The following is a 19184-nucleotide window of genomic DNA, read 5'->3' on the forward strand; positions in this document are numbered from 1 at the left end:
TTCCTATTTATTCTGGAGGGGGAAAAAAATGGATACTGTTTTTTAAATCTTTTGGTAAGTTTAACATTGATGCTATGGAAACTTTCAATGTCACCTGGGCTACAGTCCGTAATAAGTGTTGAGATTGTGACTGAGAGTAGTATTAATAACGTCAGTTTATTATATTTTAAAATGCGACACCTTAAATAAAATAAATCTAACAAAACTCTAAACTGCTTTCAGTGCTCTTTGGTATTTACTGTATGGTTATAGAGAGGGTTTAAAGCAGAATGAAAAACACACACAGGGCTTCCCTGGTGGCGCAGTGGTTGAGAATCCGCCTGCCAATGCAGGGGACACGGGTTCGAGCCCTGGTCTGGGAAGATCCCCCATGCCACGGAGCAACTAGGCCCGTGAGCCACAACTACTGAGCCTGCGCGTCTGGAGCCTGTGCTCCGCAACAAGAGAGGCCGCGATGGTGAGAGGCCCGTGCACCGCGATGAAGAGTGGCCCCTGCTTGCCGCAACTAGAGAAAGCCCTCGCACAGAAACGAAGACCCAACGCAGCCATCCATAAATAAATAAATAAATAAATAAATAATTTTTTAAAAAAGCACACACAAATCACTCAGAGACCTGGGGTCTAGCCCTATTTTGCTATTAATTAACTGTAAGACACTGGAAGAATCACCTATTCATTAAAGGCCTCCACTTTCTCACCTGTTAAAGAATGATTAGGAATATGACTTTCCTCTTTAAAAGCTTGTACCCTTGGGAGAGGTGGGAATGGAGAGCTGCTGTTTAAGGGGCACAGAATTTCAGCCCAGGATGATGACAGCGCTCTGGAAATGACAGTGGCAGCTGTTCGCAGCAATGTGAATGTAATCAACGCTCCCAAACGGTACACAGAAAAGCGGTTAAAGTAGCAAATGTGATGATATATTTTACCACTATAAAGAATTTTACAGTCTGTGCTCTGTATCCCTTTAAGTCACTCATTCACCCCCTCCTTCATTCAAATATTTACTAAGTGCTTATTATGAACCAAGCACTGTGATAGGGAATACAAACAACGAGACTTCGAGCTGAGCAGGAAAAACAGACACGTGTCCAGATAAGTGCTATAAACCACCAGATGCTTCATAAAGGAGGCTGGAGTAAGTCTTACAAAAGCAGGAGTCCATATTATATCTGAGAGGGTTGGAAAAATCTTCATAAAAGACCCATAAACTGAGTCTTAAAAGAACAGCATGTATTCACCGTCTGGATGATATGCATGACCAGAACCGTTCCTTCTCCCATAGTTAACTTTTAAATCTTCATGACTAGAAAAGGGCAATTCTCTTACAGTGAACACTGGAAGTACCTCTTAAATAACCCAAGATGGTTAAAAGTTCGAACCTAGTGATCCCCTTCTTCATTATCACCAAAGAAAGAAAGAGAGGGGAAAAAATTCAAAAACCACTACATTAATCTCCACACAACCAAACCAACACTAGAACTACAATAAAAGCTACTTGGGTTTTCATTGCTAACTCAAGTAGATATTAAACAGAAAAAGCACCCCTTCTAAAAGACTCAATGTTGTTTATTTAAGAAGTAGAAGGACAGCTTAATGGGTCTTATTATAGCACTAAAATAAGGTATTATTTGAATAGTTTGCTTAGAGAAACTGAATGACTTCATTTAGGACACCACTGAATAAGTGACTGTATCAGTGCAGCAATCGGTGCTCTGGAAGAGTTCGGACCCTTCAAATGGGAGAGCAATTTACTTCCAGGGAGTACCTTTGCTTTCACTGGGAATTGGGACTATAAACAAACTTACGTTTCCATTATCTTGTTTTTAATTTTATCAAAAGCTGTTTGGTTTGAAATAAACAATCCTCTAGAGCCCTTGAAATCCTAAACATATTAAGAACAAAGGAAGAGACCAGTTAAATATTTCAATGTTATAAAATGCCAAAAAAGAAAAAAGGTGGTGGGAGGGGGGGTAGAAGGTTTATATGAAATATATGGAATAAGGAGGTATTTCCCCACAAATTAAAAAATACTAGTTTGGTGTCAGTCAATAAAGCACTGCCAAAAGGGAATAAATGCAAAGGCTGAAGACCTAGAAAAGTTGTGAATGACCATTACCAACATTTATCAATGTCTATTTGTAGCTCTACAAGGAGAGATAATCCTTTAGCAGATAAGCCTGTAGTAAGACATACTTCTTGTTACATATTTTGGCTCAGAACAAGGGGTCACCCAGCAATCGAGACACAGACTGCTTTCCAGTCTTAGTGTGGCGTTCTCTCCTTACTCAAGGCATTTGCTATGAGTAATTTTCTATGAATAGTTGTTAGCCTATATACCATAGATCAGGGTTGTTTCTTAAAGAAAAAAAAATAGAAATAGAAGAGGTAAAAAGTAACATACAGAAACTGCATGGTGCAATAAGAATAACAGGAAATGAGGATTCAGGGAGCCTGAGTACACATAGCGGTTCTGCCATCAGAGAAGCCAGTGACGATGTTAAGTCATTTACTTGCTTTTAGCTTTACTTTATTTGGGTATTTTAAAAATAACAAGTATGAATGGATGTATGTATTTAAGTAGAACCATTATTTCAAACAAAAGTTTCCCTGGAAGCTTCAGTATACATAGAGAAAAAAAGGGGGCTACTCTTATTGAAGACAAAATGGGAGCCTGGAGTCCTGCCCAAATAACCCACCTGTATCCTGGGGGGATGGGAGGGGGGGTGGTATACCTCTGCAGAACCCCTAGGCTACTCAATGCACTATTTAAAACTGCTGGAATTTCCATTCTTACATTTCATGGACCAGGAAAAGTTCAAAAACATTTCAAAAGAACATAATATCAAAATAAATAAATTTAGCTTTGCTTTATGAAACTATTGTTAGCCAGAGAAAAAGATATTATAAACCAGTTTTAGGAAACACCTCCAGACCATCTCTCAGGTATATTCAAGTTCTAAAATTATACAACTTCTTCTACTCTTATCGTGAAAGAACTAACCAAAACCACTTTACCTAAAACTATCTCCTAAGACTACTATTCATGAAGTACATTAATAAAGTGCTCCAGAGTCACTAAAATTTTAAAAAGCAATAAAAGAAAACAGAAAGAGAAAATCAAGTTAAAATTTACAGTGCTACATAACATCAACCTCAAAACATACATCATTTTAATTATTTTCATATAATTTCCCCCATGCCTAAAAAATAAAAACTATAAGCATCATCTGTAATATAAAGTCCAAGCAATGCTTAACTTTCTGGTGTTTAAGTGCCTCTGAGCTGTTTTCTACTCTTTGCTCCTTCACACTCAGTGTTCAGTTTTACCAACCACATACTTTATTTCTTTACATTTCTGTAAAATCCTTCCAGCCACCACAGGTTGGTACAAGCACTTGAGACCATCAAAGTAACATGAGGAAATCTAGCTGGATAATGAGGTAAAGCTGTATTTCTAGGATTATGTAACCTCCCTGAATCCAAAAAGTAATGTGGTCTATTCATCATTGCTCCAACTACTTTTTCAGATCTCAGTTTAAAATTTCTAACTTATAAGAACACACAACATCCCATTAGCTAAGGTAAAAGTCAAATATTCTTTAGCAGTTCAAATATTTCAATGCTAAGGAAAGTTTTGATACCCAAAGACCTCTCTCTCTCAAATCACTAGACATTGGGTACCCTGAAAACTTTCTTAGGAGTTTCAACTTCATATTTCTCTCCAACTCCTGACACTGCACATAATGTATTCTAGGCAGATCTTATAACCATCTTTCAAAAAAAAGTTGCATCAGCTTTCTGAGAGGTCCATTCCAACTTTATTTTACTGCACTCCAACTTCAAAGAAATTTTTCTTAGGAATACTTACTGTGTATTGGGAAGAGATAACCACCAAGCATCATTTATAAAATTGAGAACTCACAATATCTTTAAACCTTCTCTTGTCTTGGAACTAAAGATAATACTATCAACTTTTATTCTAACACATTTTTCCAATTTTTAAAGCAATACTCTGTGTCTTCTATGTTCCTCCTCCTATAACATGATGTTTGCTAAATGAAGCACAAAACAAGGTAGAAAACTGTTCTGTGAGTCTCCCTTTCTCAAACTTCCAGTTTCTATGCATTGATTTCTTGAAATAGGTATAAATGGGTAAGAAAACACCTCCGGTGCTATCGTAAGTCTGCACACACCACTTTCTTTCACCACTAAGGTATCTTTTAGATATAGGTTCAGAGACTGAAGGATGCTCTGGATTGAAGCTGACCAGAAGGCCTCAGAAGGCAACAGCCTCAAGTCACACAACGACTATGTTTAGACATATTAAAGAGAAGACAATTTTTACTCTAAAACTAAGACATATCCATAATTTAAAGCTTGTGCGTGCATACACACACAAACAATTGGAAAACCTGAAAATTCATCTCATATATTTCTTCTTAGCTATCACAGAACTCTGGCCCATCACCTCTCTACAGAGTCCCTCCAACATCTTCTGGGTCTGTTTCCAAAGGGGTACCTGAAAAGCTGTAAGAGCCTCCATCCTCTGTCACTTTCATTTGAAAAGAAGCTGGGTGCAAAAAGGTTAGCCCAAGCTAATTCCTTGGCCTCCATGAGTCAGCCTGAATCTGTCACTGCTGTCAGTCCTTGGTGTGTTGAGGAATATTCGAGTCCTGGATACAACCTGTCCTCTCATCTCTCTGCTAATATCACTCTTATAAGAGGAAATCCAAAAAAGAGGGAATATGTGTATATCTATAGCTGATTCATTTTGCTGTACGGTAGAAACTAACACAACATTGTAAAGCAACTATACTCCAATAAAAATTAATTAAAAAAAAAAGAGGGCTGCTGTCTCTGAGCACTCACACAGGGCTGTGAAATGGAGGCAGCTCGATTATTCAGAGCAATACTAAAACACCGCCTCTGTCTATTGAAAGCTGCTGGCTGAGCAGCAAAGCCATGTCAGCTGTTCTTTTCTTTGTTCCCAGAACAGTCCTTAGCACTTATACAGAAATGAGACAACCTCTTGACAAGGAAGTCCTCCTCCTTTCTTAGACATCAGGAAACAAAACACACATGACAAACAGGGGAAGGGGTGTGGAGTGGAGGGACGGGCTTGGCTTGAGGAGTTCACTTTAGAGGTCTACCCCAGTGGCAAAACCTAACTCTGACGGCCTTTACGGCTTTTCATTTCCCAGCTGGCACAGTATCAGAACCAAATACATACAGCAACTTATAGGGAAATAAAAGAAGAGGCACATGAGGCACGCTCAAGGGTGAGAGCAATTTCTTTCTTACGGCTTAAACCACTACAAAAGATGAAGCATACAGTATCAACAAGTATAAAAAATAAACCAGATTTGGTAATATACACAAATATGCACAAATACACACAAAGGAAATACAGGGTTTTCTTTTGGCTCCAGACTGTATTGATATCTTTCATTTTATAATTTCATGTGCAGAAAGAAATGAGAGCTTCTTAGTAAAATAAAATGATTTATTTTTATGCTGAACATACAATTTTCATAAATATCAACTGCTTTCATTAAAGTTAAGATTTCCTTCTTAAATTTAAAATTTTCCCACTATAGTCCCTGAGATCTCATTTCCATGCCATGACAGTTCACATCTGCATTTTAAAAGCAAATACAGAATCCACCACCTGATTTAGCAGTTAGGCTGCACACACTGTAGCTCTCGTTTTAGGGCACCTTTGAAGACAAAGTGATATTTAATACTGAATATAAGCAGTCTTTTCATCTTACACTGAAGATTAATTGCTTCCCACTTCAGAACTACAGCATGAGTTATCATCTCTGACTTGCTCTCTAAGTGCTATGGTCAGCATGGAAAAAAATGACAAAGAACATTCCGGCTTTACTCAAGGGAGTCAGATCTTTGCTAACTGCTAAGAAGAAATGATGGCTAGTCAGGCATAGCACAATGAGATACAGCATGAGAAATGACATACATTTCTGTGCCCTGGTTCTAGGAAATCATTTCTACTAAATGTCCTCAGAATGCAGAAGCTGAACCTTCCTTGGTGTCAAACACACCAGATAAAAATTTTAGCTGCACATGGATGACGGTGTTTACAATTGTACATATACTTGAAAGAAACTGTACATATACACTTGCTGAAAATTTCTGTTTACAGAATACAGTGAAGGTGGGAGATACAGAGTGCTTTCCCCTAGGTTCTAGGAGTTGAAGCAACCAATACTTTCAGGGTTATCTATTAGCAAGTTGGGTTCACACAAGCTGTCTCTCTAGTCTGAAGATGACATAGAATAAAATCCTATCAGGCCTGGCCCACAGAGTCAACCATCTCCTATACTTAATACACACAAAACATAATGGAAAAAGATGGTGAGGGCAGGAGGGCAAAGCCCAACAAACAAATTATCTTATGTATTTTTCACCCTGCACCACAGAGGAAACAAATGAATATGAGAAAGCAAGTGATACACATACACGGACTTAAATCCAATTCAAATGACATGATGTATAAATAAATATAAATTACATATGGAAAAGAAAAGTATTTAAATTCCATTCAATGTTACAAACATTCTTCTCATTAAAATATAAACCCTTACCTTTGCTTGTTTCTTACTGGCTTCTCTTCTGGCTTCCCTTTCTTTCAGTCTTTTCTCCTACAGGAAGAGGGGGAAAATTAGTAAGTTTTCATAATCATTAAGTATGTGTCAAACAGATCTGTAATCAAATTACAGTTCGACCATTTACTAGCTGTGCAGTTTTGGGCAACTTATTCGCTACCTCTCATTTTCTCATCTAAACATGGAGATAACAGGAGCACACATTTCATAAAGTTGGTATAAGAACTATATAAAATAACATAAATGCTTATTAGCACAATGTCTGACATATGACTGGTTCACAGTGTTGGCTATTAAAATAAAAAGGAAGAAATGCAGTAATTATTATTTTCCTTTTCCTCTAAAAGCAGAATTTATAAAGGATATGAAATCCTCAACCCTGGGGTTCTTAGAAAAGTGGCAGTATTTTTCTCAAAACAAAAACAATGGAAGATTATTCTTATAAGCACCTTATTTTACTGAATTGTTTTATAATTTCCCCATTAGTTTTCCAATGATCATAAAACAGGCAGAAAATACAGCACTAATGTTTTCAAAATAAGAAAAATAAATATGAATATTAATAAAATTCAAAACAACAAAATGAAGCTAAAGTTGAAAAAACTTTTGTTTTAAATAAAACACCTCCTTTCCTCTCCAAAAAAGAAAGTGGTAAAACAATATAGAGGCTAGTCTCAATCCAGAATTCATAGCTAACTATTTTAAATTTAATGAACTACTAGATCAATGTAAAAAGTGAATAAACAGCAAATAATTCTTTCATGAAGTAATATGAAACTGTGACCATGATTCACTCTTACATTAAATATCCACTAACATGAGAATTAACAATTTTTTCAGTCTGGACAATCTATCATTATCACTATGCTTCATACATAGCTTTCTCCAGATTGAAGAACCAATTCTAATACATACTCTAGAGACAGACCTGAGGCTGGTCTATTGCTCACAGCTTTGAGAAGGGCAAGAAACTGCTACAATCCACACTATACACCCTATCTAGGTTTATAGACTTCTTTTTAATAGTGAGAACATAAATGTTAAAAGTTTCAAAGGGGGTTAAGTACTAATTAATGCAAAGAGGAGGGGAGCCCAGAGAACTTATAGATTCAGTTTTTATAGCTTCAGATTGCACAGCAGGAAAGCTAAATTCTAAGTGAAAATTCAAATTCAAATGGCAACTGTTCATGTGTCATACCCCTAAATAATGCATAATGTTAAATTATTCTTTTCTGTGATTACTATTCTTTTTCTACACTAGTTTTGGAGAAAATGGATTACTTTGACTTCCAAATAAAACATACAACTAAAAGGGCATGTAAAACTTAAACAATGTGCAATTATACAGAGAAACATTCTAAAGATTATTTGGAAGTTCCAGGATCAAGGTCAGGAGAAAAGGAAAGATGAAGGAATCAAAACTAAGAACGTGTTGTCAAACACATTCTTTTCATTGTCAAAGAGCTTAGTAAGTGAGAGACCGATCTCAAACATGGGTCTCCGTGTGCCAAGTCTGGTGTCTTTTTTGGATACATTCTAAAAAAAATTAAAAGTCAGGATTTGGAGAATTTAACAGGTGTGACTTATAACAGAAAAAAATAAACTTACTATTATTTTACCAAGCAGCCAATGAATGCAATAGTTATTAAGACACTATACATGAATTGGTTCTCTAATGAGCTTATGAGAGTTGTTCGGCCACTAAAGTGAAATAATCTCAGTGTGTCCTCATTTGTGGGAGGGGAAAAAGTTAATGGATGACAGTTTGTAAACATCTGCACCCAAATTTTTCACAAAAGTTGGCACCAATTACTGATTCTCTATGAGTATTAGCAGACTACAAAATAAATGAAAGTAGCAAAATAATATTAAGAAAAAAAATTTTAAACCACTGACCATAATTATGCTTAGTTTGAGAGCTGGCTTTAGTTTGTGGATGAATGTATTTGTAATTTCCTCTCTCTTCTCTCTTTCATGCATACACAATTTAGTTTCATTTTCCACACAAAGTTTTCATGTATGGAAAGTAAAATTAAGCAGAACAGTATTTTATGTTAGTCTACAAAGATCACAGTGACTTTTGAGTGTTGCACTGCTTAAACTAATTTTAAAACTACAGCTACATAAAATGTCAAATAACTAGAGAGTGATAAAACTGTACTTTTAGGGGCTTCCCTGGTGGCGCAGTGGTTGAGAGTCTGCCTGCTAATGCAGGGGACGCGGGTTCGCGCCCTGGTCTGGGAGGATCCCACATGCCGCGGAGCGACGGGACCCGTGAGCCGCAGCTGCTGAGCCTGCGCGTCTGGAGCCTGTGCTCCGTAACAGGAGAGGCCACAATAGTGAGAGGCCCGCGCACCGCGATGAGGAGTGGCCCCCGCTTGCCGCAACTGGGGAGGGCCCTGGCACGGAAACGAAGACCCAACATAGCCATCAAGCAATCAATCAATCAATAAATTAAAACTTTAAAAAAAAAAACTGTACTTTTATACATATGTATCTGTTCATTAGCACATTATTGCTATTGTTATTTTCTTACTAACAGTAGAAGCACTGAATTATTAAGAATCAGCAGTGTGCTAAACATTTCACATATATTTTTAATTCTATGTAACAAAACTTTTGAGGTATTATCATTTCCATCTTATAGATGAAAAAATTGAAGATCAGAGTGATGAAGTAACCTTCCTTATGTCACACAGCCAGTGTGATAGAGCTGAGACTAAAATTGGGTCCATGGAGTCAACACCCCCAACTCCCTCAACTCCAGCACACGTCTATACCTCTTCTCTCCTCCATGAGAAAGTTTACGCAGCTTTGTTAGATGAATAGTTTTTATCTTAACAACATGTTTCAGCCAAATGTTGCATTTCCTTTTATTATTAATAATGGTCGGTTACCGTATGGGTCTTTCATCCTGAGAGCATTTTTTTCCTGATAGCATTTTATGTACACTATTTAATTAATTTTTGCCTGTTTCCTGTCCAGAAAAAACATAATTAACCACATTTAACAGTCACACAAATTGTTGTTGTACTTATTCAGTAACTGGCCTTCTCCCAACACACTAGAGCATCTGAAAATGGCACTTCAAAGTTCCAAAGAATAACCTCGATATGTTCACATCAGACAAACTCTCTCTAAACAAGTAAACGCAATCTCTCTTTTGGGGCTTTTCATCTAGCCACTTTAATCAGAGCAGAAAAAAAATGTTAACAAATTTCTACTACTATTGAACACCATTATTGACTCATGATAGTCAATGAAGAATATTTTGAATTTCAAAATTTAAATTGGCTATCAGAGTTCACATGTGCATGCAAGTAGAATAATTTTTCCTTTTAAGATTTCTGCCACAAGTCTCAGGTGGATGAGGGATATTCAAAACCTTTAAAATATGAAATGAACATGACCAGGACATGAAAATGAAGTATAATAAAAAGAACAAACTTTCAATATTGGGTGAAACAAAAAGAAAATTAGAAAACTTCTCTTTCTTATCTTAAAAAGCTATATTAGCACTCTATCTGAAAAGAGGAAAGAGTAAACATTAGTCTTTAAACAGAGGAGAATAGGAAATAGAATTATGGTAATCCAAAAATTTGGGAAACAGATATAGGGAAGAAAGTACAATTTCTTCTTTTGCTAAGGCAGGAAAAGGGTTCTTTTCTTAAAAGAAGAGTATGTGAATCATAGATGCTATAAATGACAAGACATAAAAATAAAAGGTTGAATTACAATGACTAGGGGAAAAATACAATTGAATTTTATTAGATTCAGTAACCGAATCACCCCCCCACACACACTTAATTTTAGGTGGTTTAAATGCTTTAAATCCTTTCTTTTCCTATTTCATTTTTTAGGATTGGTACCAAAAGGTATTTTATGCCAACAAAAAGAATGCACAATTTTATCTTTAGTTCTGCCATGCTACAAATGATTAAGTATAAGATCATGAAATTCAATAATAAAAATCAAATTCAAAAGAAAACAGAAAAATTACATTTCAAGGTACAAAATACTTCTTTATAGACGTTACTATATGTCTTTTGGCTTCTCACACACTACAGGTCCTTAGCTTCCAGAAATATGAATTTCAACATGTCAGGACTATGTATTTAAACCATTTTCATTCCATGGTGCTTGGAAATCTGTAGATTTGGAAACCAATATTTTTCAGGAGGTGGTGGAAGCATACAACCTATCTGAATGAGCCTCAGGCAACTGTGTCAGTTTGGTAAGGAATGGAGTTCCCAGCTGTCACATAAAGAAGGAGGGGACATCGATCCTCATTTCAGTATTACAGGAACCTCTTTTTCAGGGAAGAAAATTGGCTCAACAGAAGTGAGTCAAAGAATGATTACAAGGATTTTTGGCCTTGAAGATACCCCCTGTCCTCCAAGAACAAAATCCCAGTAAGCCTAAATCCCTCCTGGGAACGAAGAACACAACAAGGTTCTCTGATCTGTTACCTGTTCTACAGAGTTTCATCTGAACAACATAAAAAATTGGGCTTCCATATATAAATGTATAACAACTGCAGTAAGGATATGAAGACAGGGAGAAAAACAAATTTACATAGAAACACCGATTCACTAATCAATTCCTTCAACCATCTGCTGAGCTGCTATGTTCCAGGTCCCGTGGTGGGGTCTGGGTATATAGGGATGGGCAAAACAGACACAGCCAAGCTTCCCCTCATCTTTGTAGTCTATGACCTAATCTTGTCAGATCCCTGAATTCCATCAGCACCAAACTCTGCCCTTGCTCCTCAACCTCTCCAGCTACTGACCATCAATCTAACAACCACCCCACCTCTCAAACAACATATGGTGTTTTTTTTAAAAAAAATCCACAAAACAAAGAACTTAACAATAAAAATAGAGATAATAAACAGGTCAAAAACTTGCCACAAAGTGGATAAGACCTATATAATCTTGAGTATTTATCTCATTTGGATGCTGGATATGAAAAAAGGCCCAAATACCCAGATGTTGGACTGACTATCACAAGATGCTATAAGCTCATGAGAATAAGAAGAGAAACCTCCCAGGTAGACATCTCTAAATTGTACGCAAAGGTTCTATAGTAATAGGCTGGTTCCTTTTTTATAATAAATCCGGTTGTGATGGTAGTAGGAAGGGGACAGGTAGTAGGACGGTTGTACAAGAAGAGAATCTCCTTTCCTCCCCCATAAATAAGCTTTATTCATAAAGTGAATTTTAGAATTAAGTATGGGATACATGTCTCCCCATGATGACATTTCTGACATTAGTAAAACTTCATAAGCTCATATGAGCTAGACCAGTCTCTGACAATGCCTTAGATGCTTAAATGGCCATACCTTCTTAAAAATGGATTATGGTACTAGTAACTATATAGCTATGCAATGAACATTCAGGGAAAGGTAATGTTAGTATGTGGTCCTAAACTAAACTACTAACCTCAATGCTTATTTTATTCTAAATTTATTTTAGACCAATGACCTTGCTCTGGAAACATGAACAATTTCTATTATGTGTCATTCCTTCTTCAAAATCCTCGTCTCCAGCTGTCATCCTCTACCTTTTGATTCATTGCTTCAGAGTTATCCTGTTGTAAGAGAATGGCTATTGGTATGAGATAGGTAGCAGCTACATAGTTAAAAACAGTGTGTAGAGAAACAAAGACCTTGGTAAGAGTCCCAGGGCTACTATTTGTAAGCTTTTATAAGCTGTGGGGCCTTGGACAAATTACTTGACCCTTATAAGTCTTAGTTTTATCATTAATAAAATGAGGCTAACCCACTTATATCAGAAGTTAATTGTTAGCATATAATACGACACATAAAAAATGCTTAGTGCAGGGCCCAGTTAACTAACTGCTACTTGTTATTATTATTCCTAAGATGCCTGATTACAGCTTCCCTCCTTCTTGACTATCATAATAAATTTATGTTTAAGATACCTGGGTTCCATGCCAACTCAATTCTGTGTAAACAACAACAAAACAAAACAGATTTTCTAAAAAGTCCCTTTAATTCTTTCTTAATGTTCTAATATTCATGCTAGTAGTTAAGTAGAACCCAGAGCAACTTTGCAAACAGTCCAGAGACACATTATGAACATGTCACCTAAATATACAATCCAAAATGGATAAAGCACTCAAAGCAAATTTCAAAGAAATGAAAGAGAATCTCATAATGAATTGCTTCTCTCCACTCTCAGCTGTTACAGCAGATATTATCACACTAAACACAAGCTATCTTTCAGAGCTAAGAATGATGACATACACCACAGAGCAGATTTTCATTCCATTTAAGTAAAAACCTTTCAATGATATGATCCATGGCCCATCTTTCACAGTTCTGACTGAATTACCAGAAAACACACTGTTTCCATGCAAAAGCAGCACTTTCGCCTTTACAACTTAGTAATTTACTAATGGTTTTATATGTAAAAATATAGCTTTTGCTATAATTTTACTTCTGATAAATAGTTTCAAGAGGTTTAGCAAAGAAAACAGTAACAGGCCTAATTAAGTATAGTTACTTATAAATTGCCAGGGAAAGAGAAAGACCAGAATGGTCTCAGAAAAAAATGATGCCTAATGACTACAATGAAGACTCATGAAGAGAAACAAAGCTACGGACTGGGTGATCCAAAGCAGTTATGCAAGGGCTCCTGAAGTCCCCAGAGCGAGTGGCTAAGTTCCAGCAAGCGGGCAGCTGAGTTCCACTCCCAGTGATGTCATAAACTGTACTGCCTTTATTTTTTCTTTTGCTTTTTTTTTTTTTTTTTTTTTTTTGGCTATAAACTAGTTAAAATTCTATAGTTCAGTTTCTAAATCTTTAGGACAAAGATATTTACTTGAGTCAGAGTAGAAATTACACAGATTTCAGAACTTGGTAGATGAAAAATGAGTCAAGGACAGGTGTTACAGCATGGAGGAAAAACAGGTGGGAATAAATGAATAGCTGAGACCTACAATACAAAGACTGAGTGCATATTAGAAGCTATGGTGTGAGGCTGTTAATTTTAAACAGCAAGAACAAACAACTACTTTCAAACAGAGTCATTAAGACTAATGATTATATATATTCACCTATATATAACTTATATATTAACTAGCTTATCCTCTTAAACCAAAAATATAATCATGAAATACAATTATTTTAAACATGCTGAAAGATTTTTAAGCTCAAAAAAGCTTCTAAAATTGATACATATTTTTAAAAATATAATATGTGTCATAATATGTATCAAATACAGAATTATGTTACAGATTTTATGGAGTTTTCTTTTCATACGTAAAAGTCTTTCAGGCACATTCCTCATTCACAGTTTTGTGTTAAGAAAAAAAATATGATTTTAAAACCAATAATGTGTTCAGCTAATGCAATTAAAATAAAATAAACTGTGCAGGATTAAGAATATATTGGGGGACTCCCCTGGTGGCGCAGTGGTTAAGAATCCACCTGCCAATGCAGGGGACACGGGTTCGAGCCCTGGTCCCGGAAGATCCCACATGCCGCAGAGCAGCTGGGCCCGTGAGCCACAATTACTGAGCCTGCGCATCTGGAGCCTGTGCTCCGCAATAAGAGAGGCCGCGATGGTGAGAGGCCCGCGCACTGCGATGAGGAGTGGCCCCCACTTGCCACAACTGGAGAAAGCCCTCGCACAGAAACGAAGACCCAACATAGCCATAAATAAATAAAAATAAATTAAAAAAAAAAAAAAGAATATATTGGGGCTTCCCTGGTGGCACAGTGGTTGAGAATCTGCCTGCCAATGCAGGGGACGCGGGTTCGAGCCCTGGTCTGGGAGGATCCCACATGCCGCGGAGCAAATGGGCCCGTGAGCCACAACTGCTGAGCCTGCGCGTCTGCAGCCTGTGCTCTACAACAAGAGAGGCCGCGATGGTGAGAGGCCCGTGCATCGCGATTAAGAGTGGCCTCCGCTTGCCGCAACTAGGGAGGGCCCTCGCACAGAAACGAAGACCCAACACAGCCAAGGATAGATAATAAATAAATAATAAATAAATTTTTTTTAAAAAGAATATATTTACTTTTTAAGGTAAAATTTTAGTAACCATTGGAAAAATAAGTGAACAAGAAGGAAGCCTTATCATCAAGCACGGAACCCGACTGGTCAGCAGGGAAAAACGACAAATTAAAATTCCACTTTTCAGACAGGAAAGGATCATTTTATTCTCACATCTTACCTATACACAGAGAGCCAGCGGATCTCTCTGATCACTTGGTATTAACCCCCATTCTCACTCCCTCATTTTTCAGAATAGGAAAGTGCAATCCAAACTGGTGACTGGTGATCCCAAATGGACTAGGTAATGCTAGACTCAGGACTCAAATGCAAGTTTTCCAACTTGTTATAGCACAACACTCTTTCCACCAAACATTATGCCAAATGTTAAAACTTGCCATTTGAAAATGATATTCCATATGCCTTCTAGGTAGAAATCCGGTCCATTGCAGCTTGGTAAATAATTGATTTGAGCACCTGTATTGTATCTTATGTATGCTATTGTAATAAACATACTAAGTGCTCACAAACATGAAATTTTCACTAATTTAATACACAAATACTTATATGTGTTTAAATAATAACTTTACTGATGAAAATACCAAGAAACGAATCATATTTGTGCCAGGTAGCATTTACATTAAAGTTGAATAGAGAGAAGACTATTTCGGTTACTTCTTTGTGTTCTTTTTAGGCTACATAATATTTTCAACCTCCAATATAGAAAGTATGCCATGGGCCACCTTGTGTAGTATATACTTATTTTATATAAAACAACAAGTTTTGACTTGTTTTAAAAAGACCTTATACCTATTTTAGTTATAGAGAACTGGTTCAAAACCAGTAGCATGGAAAGCTCTTGTGATTTCTCTCACAATTGTGTCAGCCCCAAACTGCTCTGTTCAACCTTGCTGTGAGACAATCACAGTGATAGTTTTAAAATCATATGCTATGTTTTAACAATGGTACAAAGGAAAGAAAATGATTTACATAAAATCTCAAAAATAAGTGAAAATGAAATAGTATAGAACAATCTACAGTATACTACCTTTCATGTGACAAAGGGAGAAAGCAAGAATATGTATTTCTATTTACTAGTCTTTGCATAAAGAAACTATAAGGATACATTAATAATTAATAAAAAGTTACCTCTGGGGTGGAGGGATGAATAAAAATGACAGGTATGGGCAGAAGCAAGACTTCTCAACATTAACTTTTTTATCCCTCTTGATTTTGGAAAAATGTAAAGAGATTATTCATTTCAAAAATTTTAATGTAAAAAAATTGGGGCACAAAAAGCTTCTGTGCAGTGACAGAATGCCCATAGTTAACTATGATTTAACTATAATAATCTTCCTGAGGATAGAGGAACCCATGTATTTTAAATATTCCATCTTCACTGCCTAAGGCAGAGCCTAGCACACAAACACTGTGTAATAAATATACAACAGTCAATTTGAAATTAAGTTCCTAAATTTTTCAGAAAAAATATTCTACAACCTGGATACAGTAGTAACTTCCACACATTGGGAAAAGGAGTGAAAGGGAAGATAAGAAAGGGGAAGCAGGTGGCGGGGTGGGGGGGGCTTGATTTTATGTAAATTCTCCATATTCCTTTTACTGCTGGCTACAATTTAAAGGTAAAATGTTCTTATGTTGGATACATACTCTAAGAAGACTATAAGCAGAAACATGGCAAGCTGCTGACACTTAAAAAAAATTTTAGTAACAAATTATTAACACCAAATTTCCATTTAAAGTACTGTACTAAAAGCAGCAATACAGGAGATGTTTAGTTCTCTCAATAACATAAATACCCAAAAACTGTAACCAGTATATTTCAGGTTCATTTGTTCTCCATATTTCTGGAACGTTTTTCCCACCATTCGTTTCCATCCTTGAAAGCTATCTTCAATATCTACGTTTTCTTATTTATTAAATGCTACTGGGAAGCTGTATCAAATCTTAAAGAAATGAGAATTGCTGCTCTATTAAAAAAAAAGTTTACTGGGTTATTAAATAGTAACAAGGTCAAACAGGAGTCAAAAACTATGAGAACCCTCCTCAGGATACAGTTAATAATGTCCACATCCAAAGGCTTAAAATTTTTTTGGTACAGAACTTAATATTGGGTTGGCCAAAGAGTTTGTTCTGGTTCTTCTGTAACATCTTATGGAAAAACTGGAACGAACTTTTTGGCCAGCCCAACATTATAGCAGTGATTCTTGCATATGATACTGTGTTACCCTGAGATCATTCATTGTCTCAAGGGCATGCTGCAGAAACTTCTTAAAAAATGTAAATCTGCTTTAGTTCATTAACTGATTCATTTATCCAGTGAAATGTCCACTTTTAAGTAGTGTGAAAGGACAGTAATATCATGAGTGACCAGAATGGAGTAACCCTTTCTGTTTCAATGATAATTGAAAACTGCCAAGTTTAAGGCCAATAGGGCATATGCCTAAGTGGAAGCACTCCCTCTCACAAGGTTTCCTTATTTTTTTTCTTAATATAGTAAATTTAATCTAATATCTATTACCAAGTAATCGCTTATGGAAAGAAATTTAACTATTAAGTCGAAACTGGAAACAACACTTATGTTGCTCAAATGGGTGAAACGTGAAACAAACTGTGCTTCATCCACACCACGGAACACTACTCAGTAACAGAAAGAATGGAGTGTTGAGTGAAAAAACCCAATCTTAAAAGGCTACATACTACACAGTTTCATCTATATAACATTCCTGAAATGACAAAGTTATAGAAACGGAGCACACAGGATCTCTCTCTGTTACTTCTAACTACTACATGTGCAACTACAGTTATCTCCAAATTAAAACTTTATTTGAAAAAAAAAAATCACTATAATTTGGGTCACCTCAACCAAAAGCAGATTTAGGTGACATTCTCAGAAATTAGTTAATATACAAAGACTCTACCAGCAGAAGGGAAAAGAAGGACTAGAGAAAACAACAAAGTAGCCACAGAAAAATAAGGTTAAAGAAAACAATAAAGTAACTTGGTTACTAAAGAATATCTAATGAACATATACATATATTTAGGACATATTAAATTTCACTCAGTATTAATTCAAGATGGAAAGCTTACCCGATGCTTTGCCTTAATTTTCTTCCTATATTCTTCTTTGTCAAATTTGTCCTCTTCTTGAAGCCTTTCCTTTACTTTATCTAAGTCAATACCACCAGCATCGTCCTCTTCCTCAGTATCCTTGGAGACAGACTTCTGCACTTGTGGCCACTGCTGAACCAACTGCAGAGAGGAAAAAGGTGAGTATGAGGCAGGAGACAAGGAATAGTAACAGAACACCACTTTCCTTTGCATAATGATACATACTTTCTGCCTTACAACCTACATTTCTTAAACTTTCTAACAAGCTTTATAATAAAAGTGAGCAAGTCACAGAAAAGACTTTCCCAGTCAGGACAAAGTAATGCTGCCATAACTCATGAGAGCAGGATTAAAGGAAATTTTCACTAAATAATTTGGAGGAGAAGGTAGTTGCTTCAACATCATTTCAGTGTTCTTAGTATGCTGTACTCCACCAACTCAGCTCCAAATGACCCGCACAGGGCAGTACCCAGGCTGGCCAGAGTGCAGCCCCGCCACTGCCATGGCACCTTGGTGTACCTCCTGTAACACCTCTCTCACCACACTGGGTTGTTCTACTTTCCTGTAAATTAATCACTAATCTCCTTGAGGGCAGCCATATGCCTTATTCATGGGTCCTCAGAACCCAACACATTATCTGGCACACATGAGATGCTCAAAATTGACTGAGGAATCACATATCAGCTGATACCGCACATACAAACTGAAATAACTAACTTAAGCGTAAAGGAGAAAGTTAGTTTGGGTTTCACAAGCCTGCTCAGATCTACCCAATTTTACACAAACTTTTTATGTTAGGAACAAGGTGACAAAGAAGTCAGAGCACTGATCTGGGAGTCAGGAGACCTGTCTGAATGTCCTGGCTTTTTCACTAGCCCAGTGCATAATCCTGAATGAATTACTTAATCTCTGGACATCAGTGTCATTACCTGAAAAATAAGGGTTGTCTGACTTAATAATCTTCCGGGCCTAACACAGTAAAATTCTAGACAGTTTAGACAAAAACAATTTTCTTGTTTTGCCTAATAACTGGTTGCCAGGAGGACTTAAGCAGCTGCCACAGTTTCTGGAAGACTGCTAATTAAACGGCAGGCAAATGGAAGTTGCAGGCACACACATCACAGGTATTAGTGCCTCCTCTCACTCCTGTCGCCACCACATTCTCCAAGATGAGATTCCGACAGAGTTGCAGCTTGAAGCAACGAACAAGGGTCACAAATGCATGAGTAGCCATGCTAGCAGTCACCGGCACTGAGGAAGCAGTGAAAGGGATGCGCTGTGACAGTAAGAACGCATCCACTGCTCTGACTCTTCACTCCTTTTTCTATCAGAGTGAAAAAAATTCATCCCTCTGTGGGCTGAACAAATGGTAGCATTTCTTTCAGAGTTTTAGATCAGAAGTTTCAGTGCA

At 36.8% G+C, this 19184-nt stretch overlaps 1 protein-coding gene across 2 annotated transcripts in view; it reads right to left on the reverse strand.

Moving 5' to 3' along the window:
* DDX10 (DEAD-box helicase 10) overlaps positions 1-19184 on the reverse strand; it is a 248912-nt gene that overhangs the window by 87720 nt on the left and 142008 nt on the right. For both annotated transcript variants that reach the window (XM_082343478.1, XM_082343479.1), the window contains exons 15-16: positions 17753-17914; positions 6606-6662 (exon numbers count right to left, since the gene is read on the reverse strand). In XM_082343478.1, coding sequence (XP_082199604.1) covers positions 6606-6662; positions 17753-17914 — 219 coding nt within the window. The remainder of the gene's footprint in view (positions 1-6605; positions 6663-17752; positions 17915-19184) is intronic.

Source organism: Balaenoptera borealis (assembly GCF_965194805.1).
Source record: "Balaenoptera borealis genome assembly, chromosome: 11".
NCBI lineage: Eukaryota > Metazoa > Chordata > Mammalia > Artiodactyla > Balaenopteridae > Balaenoptera > Balaenoptera borealis.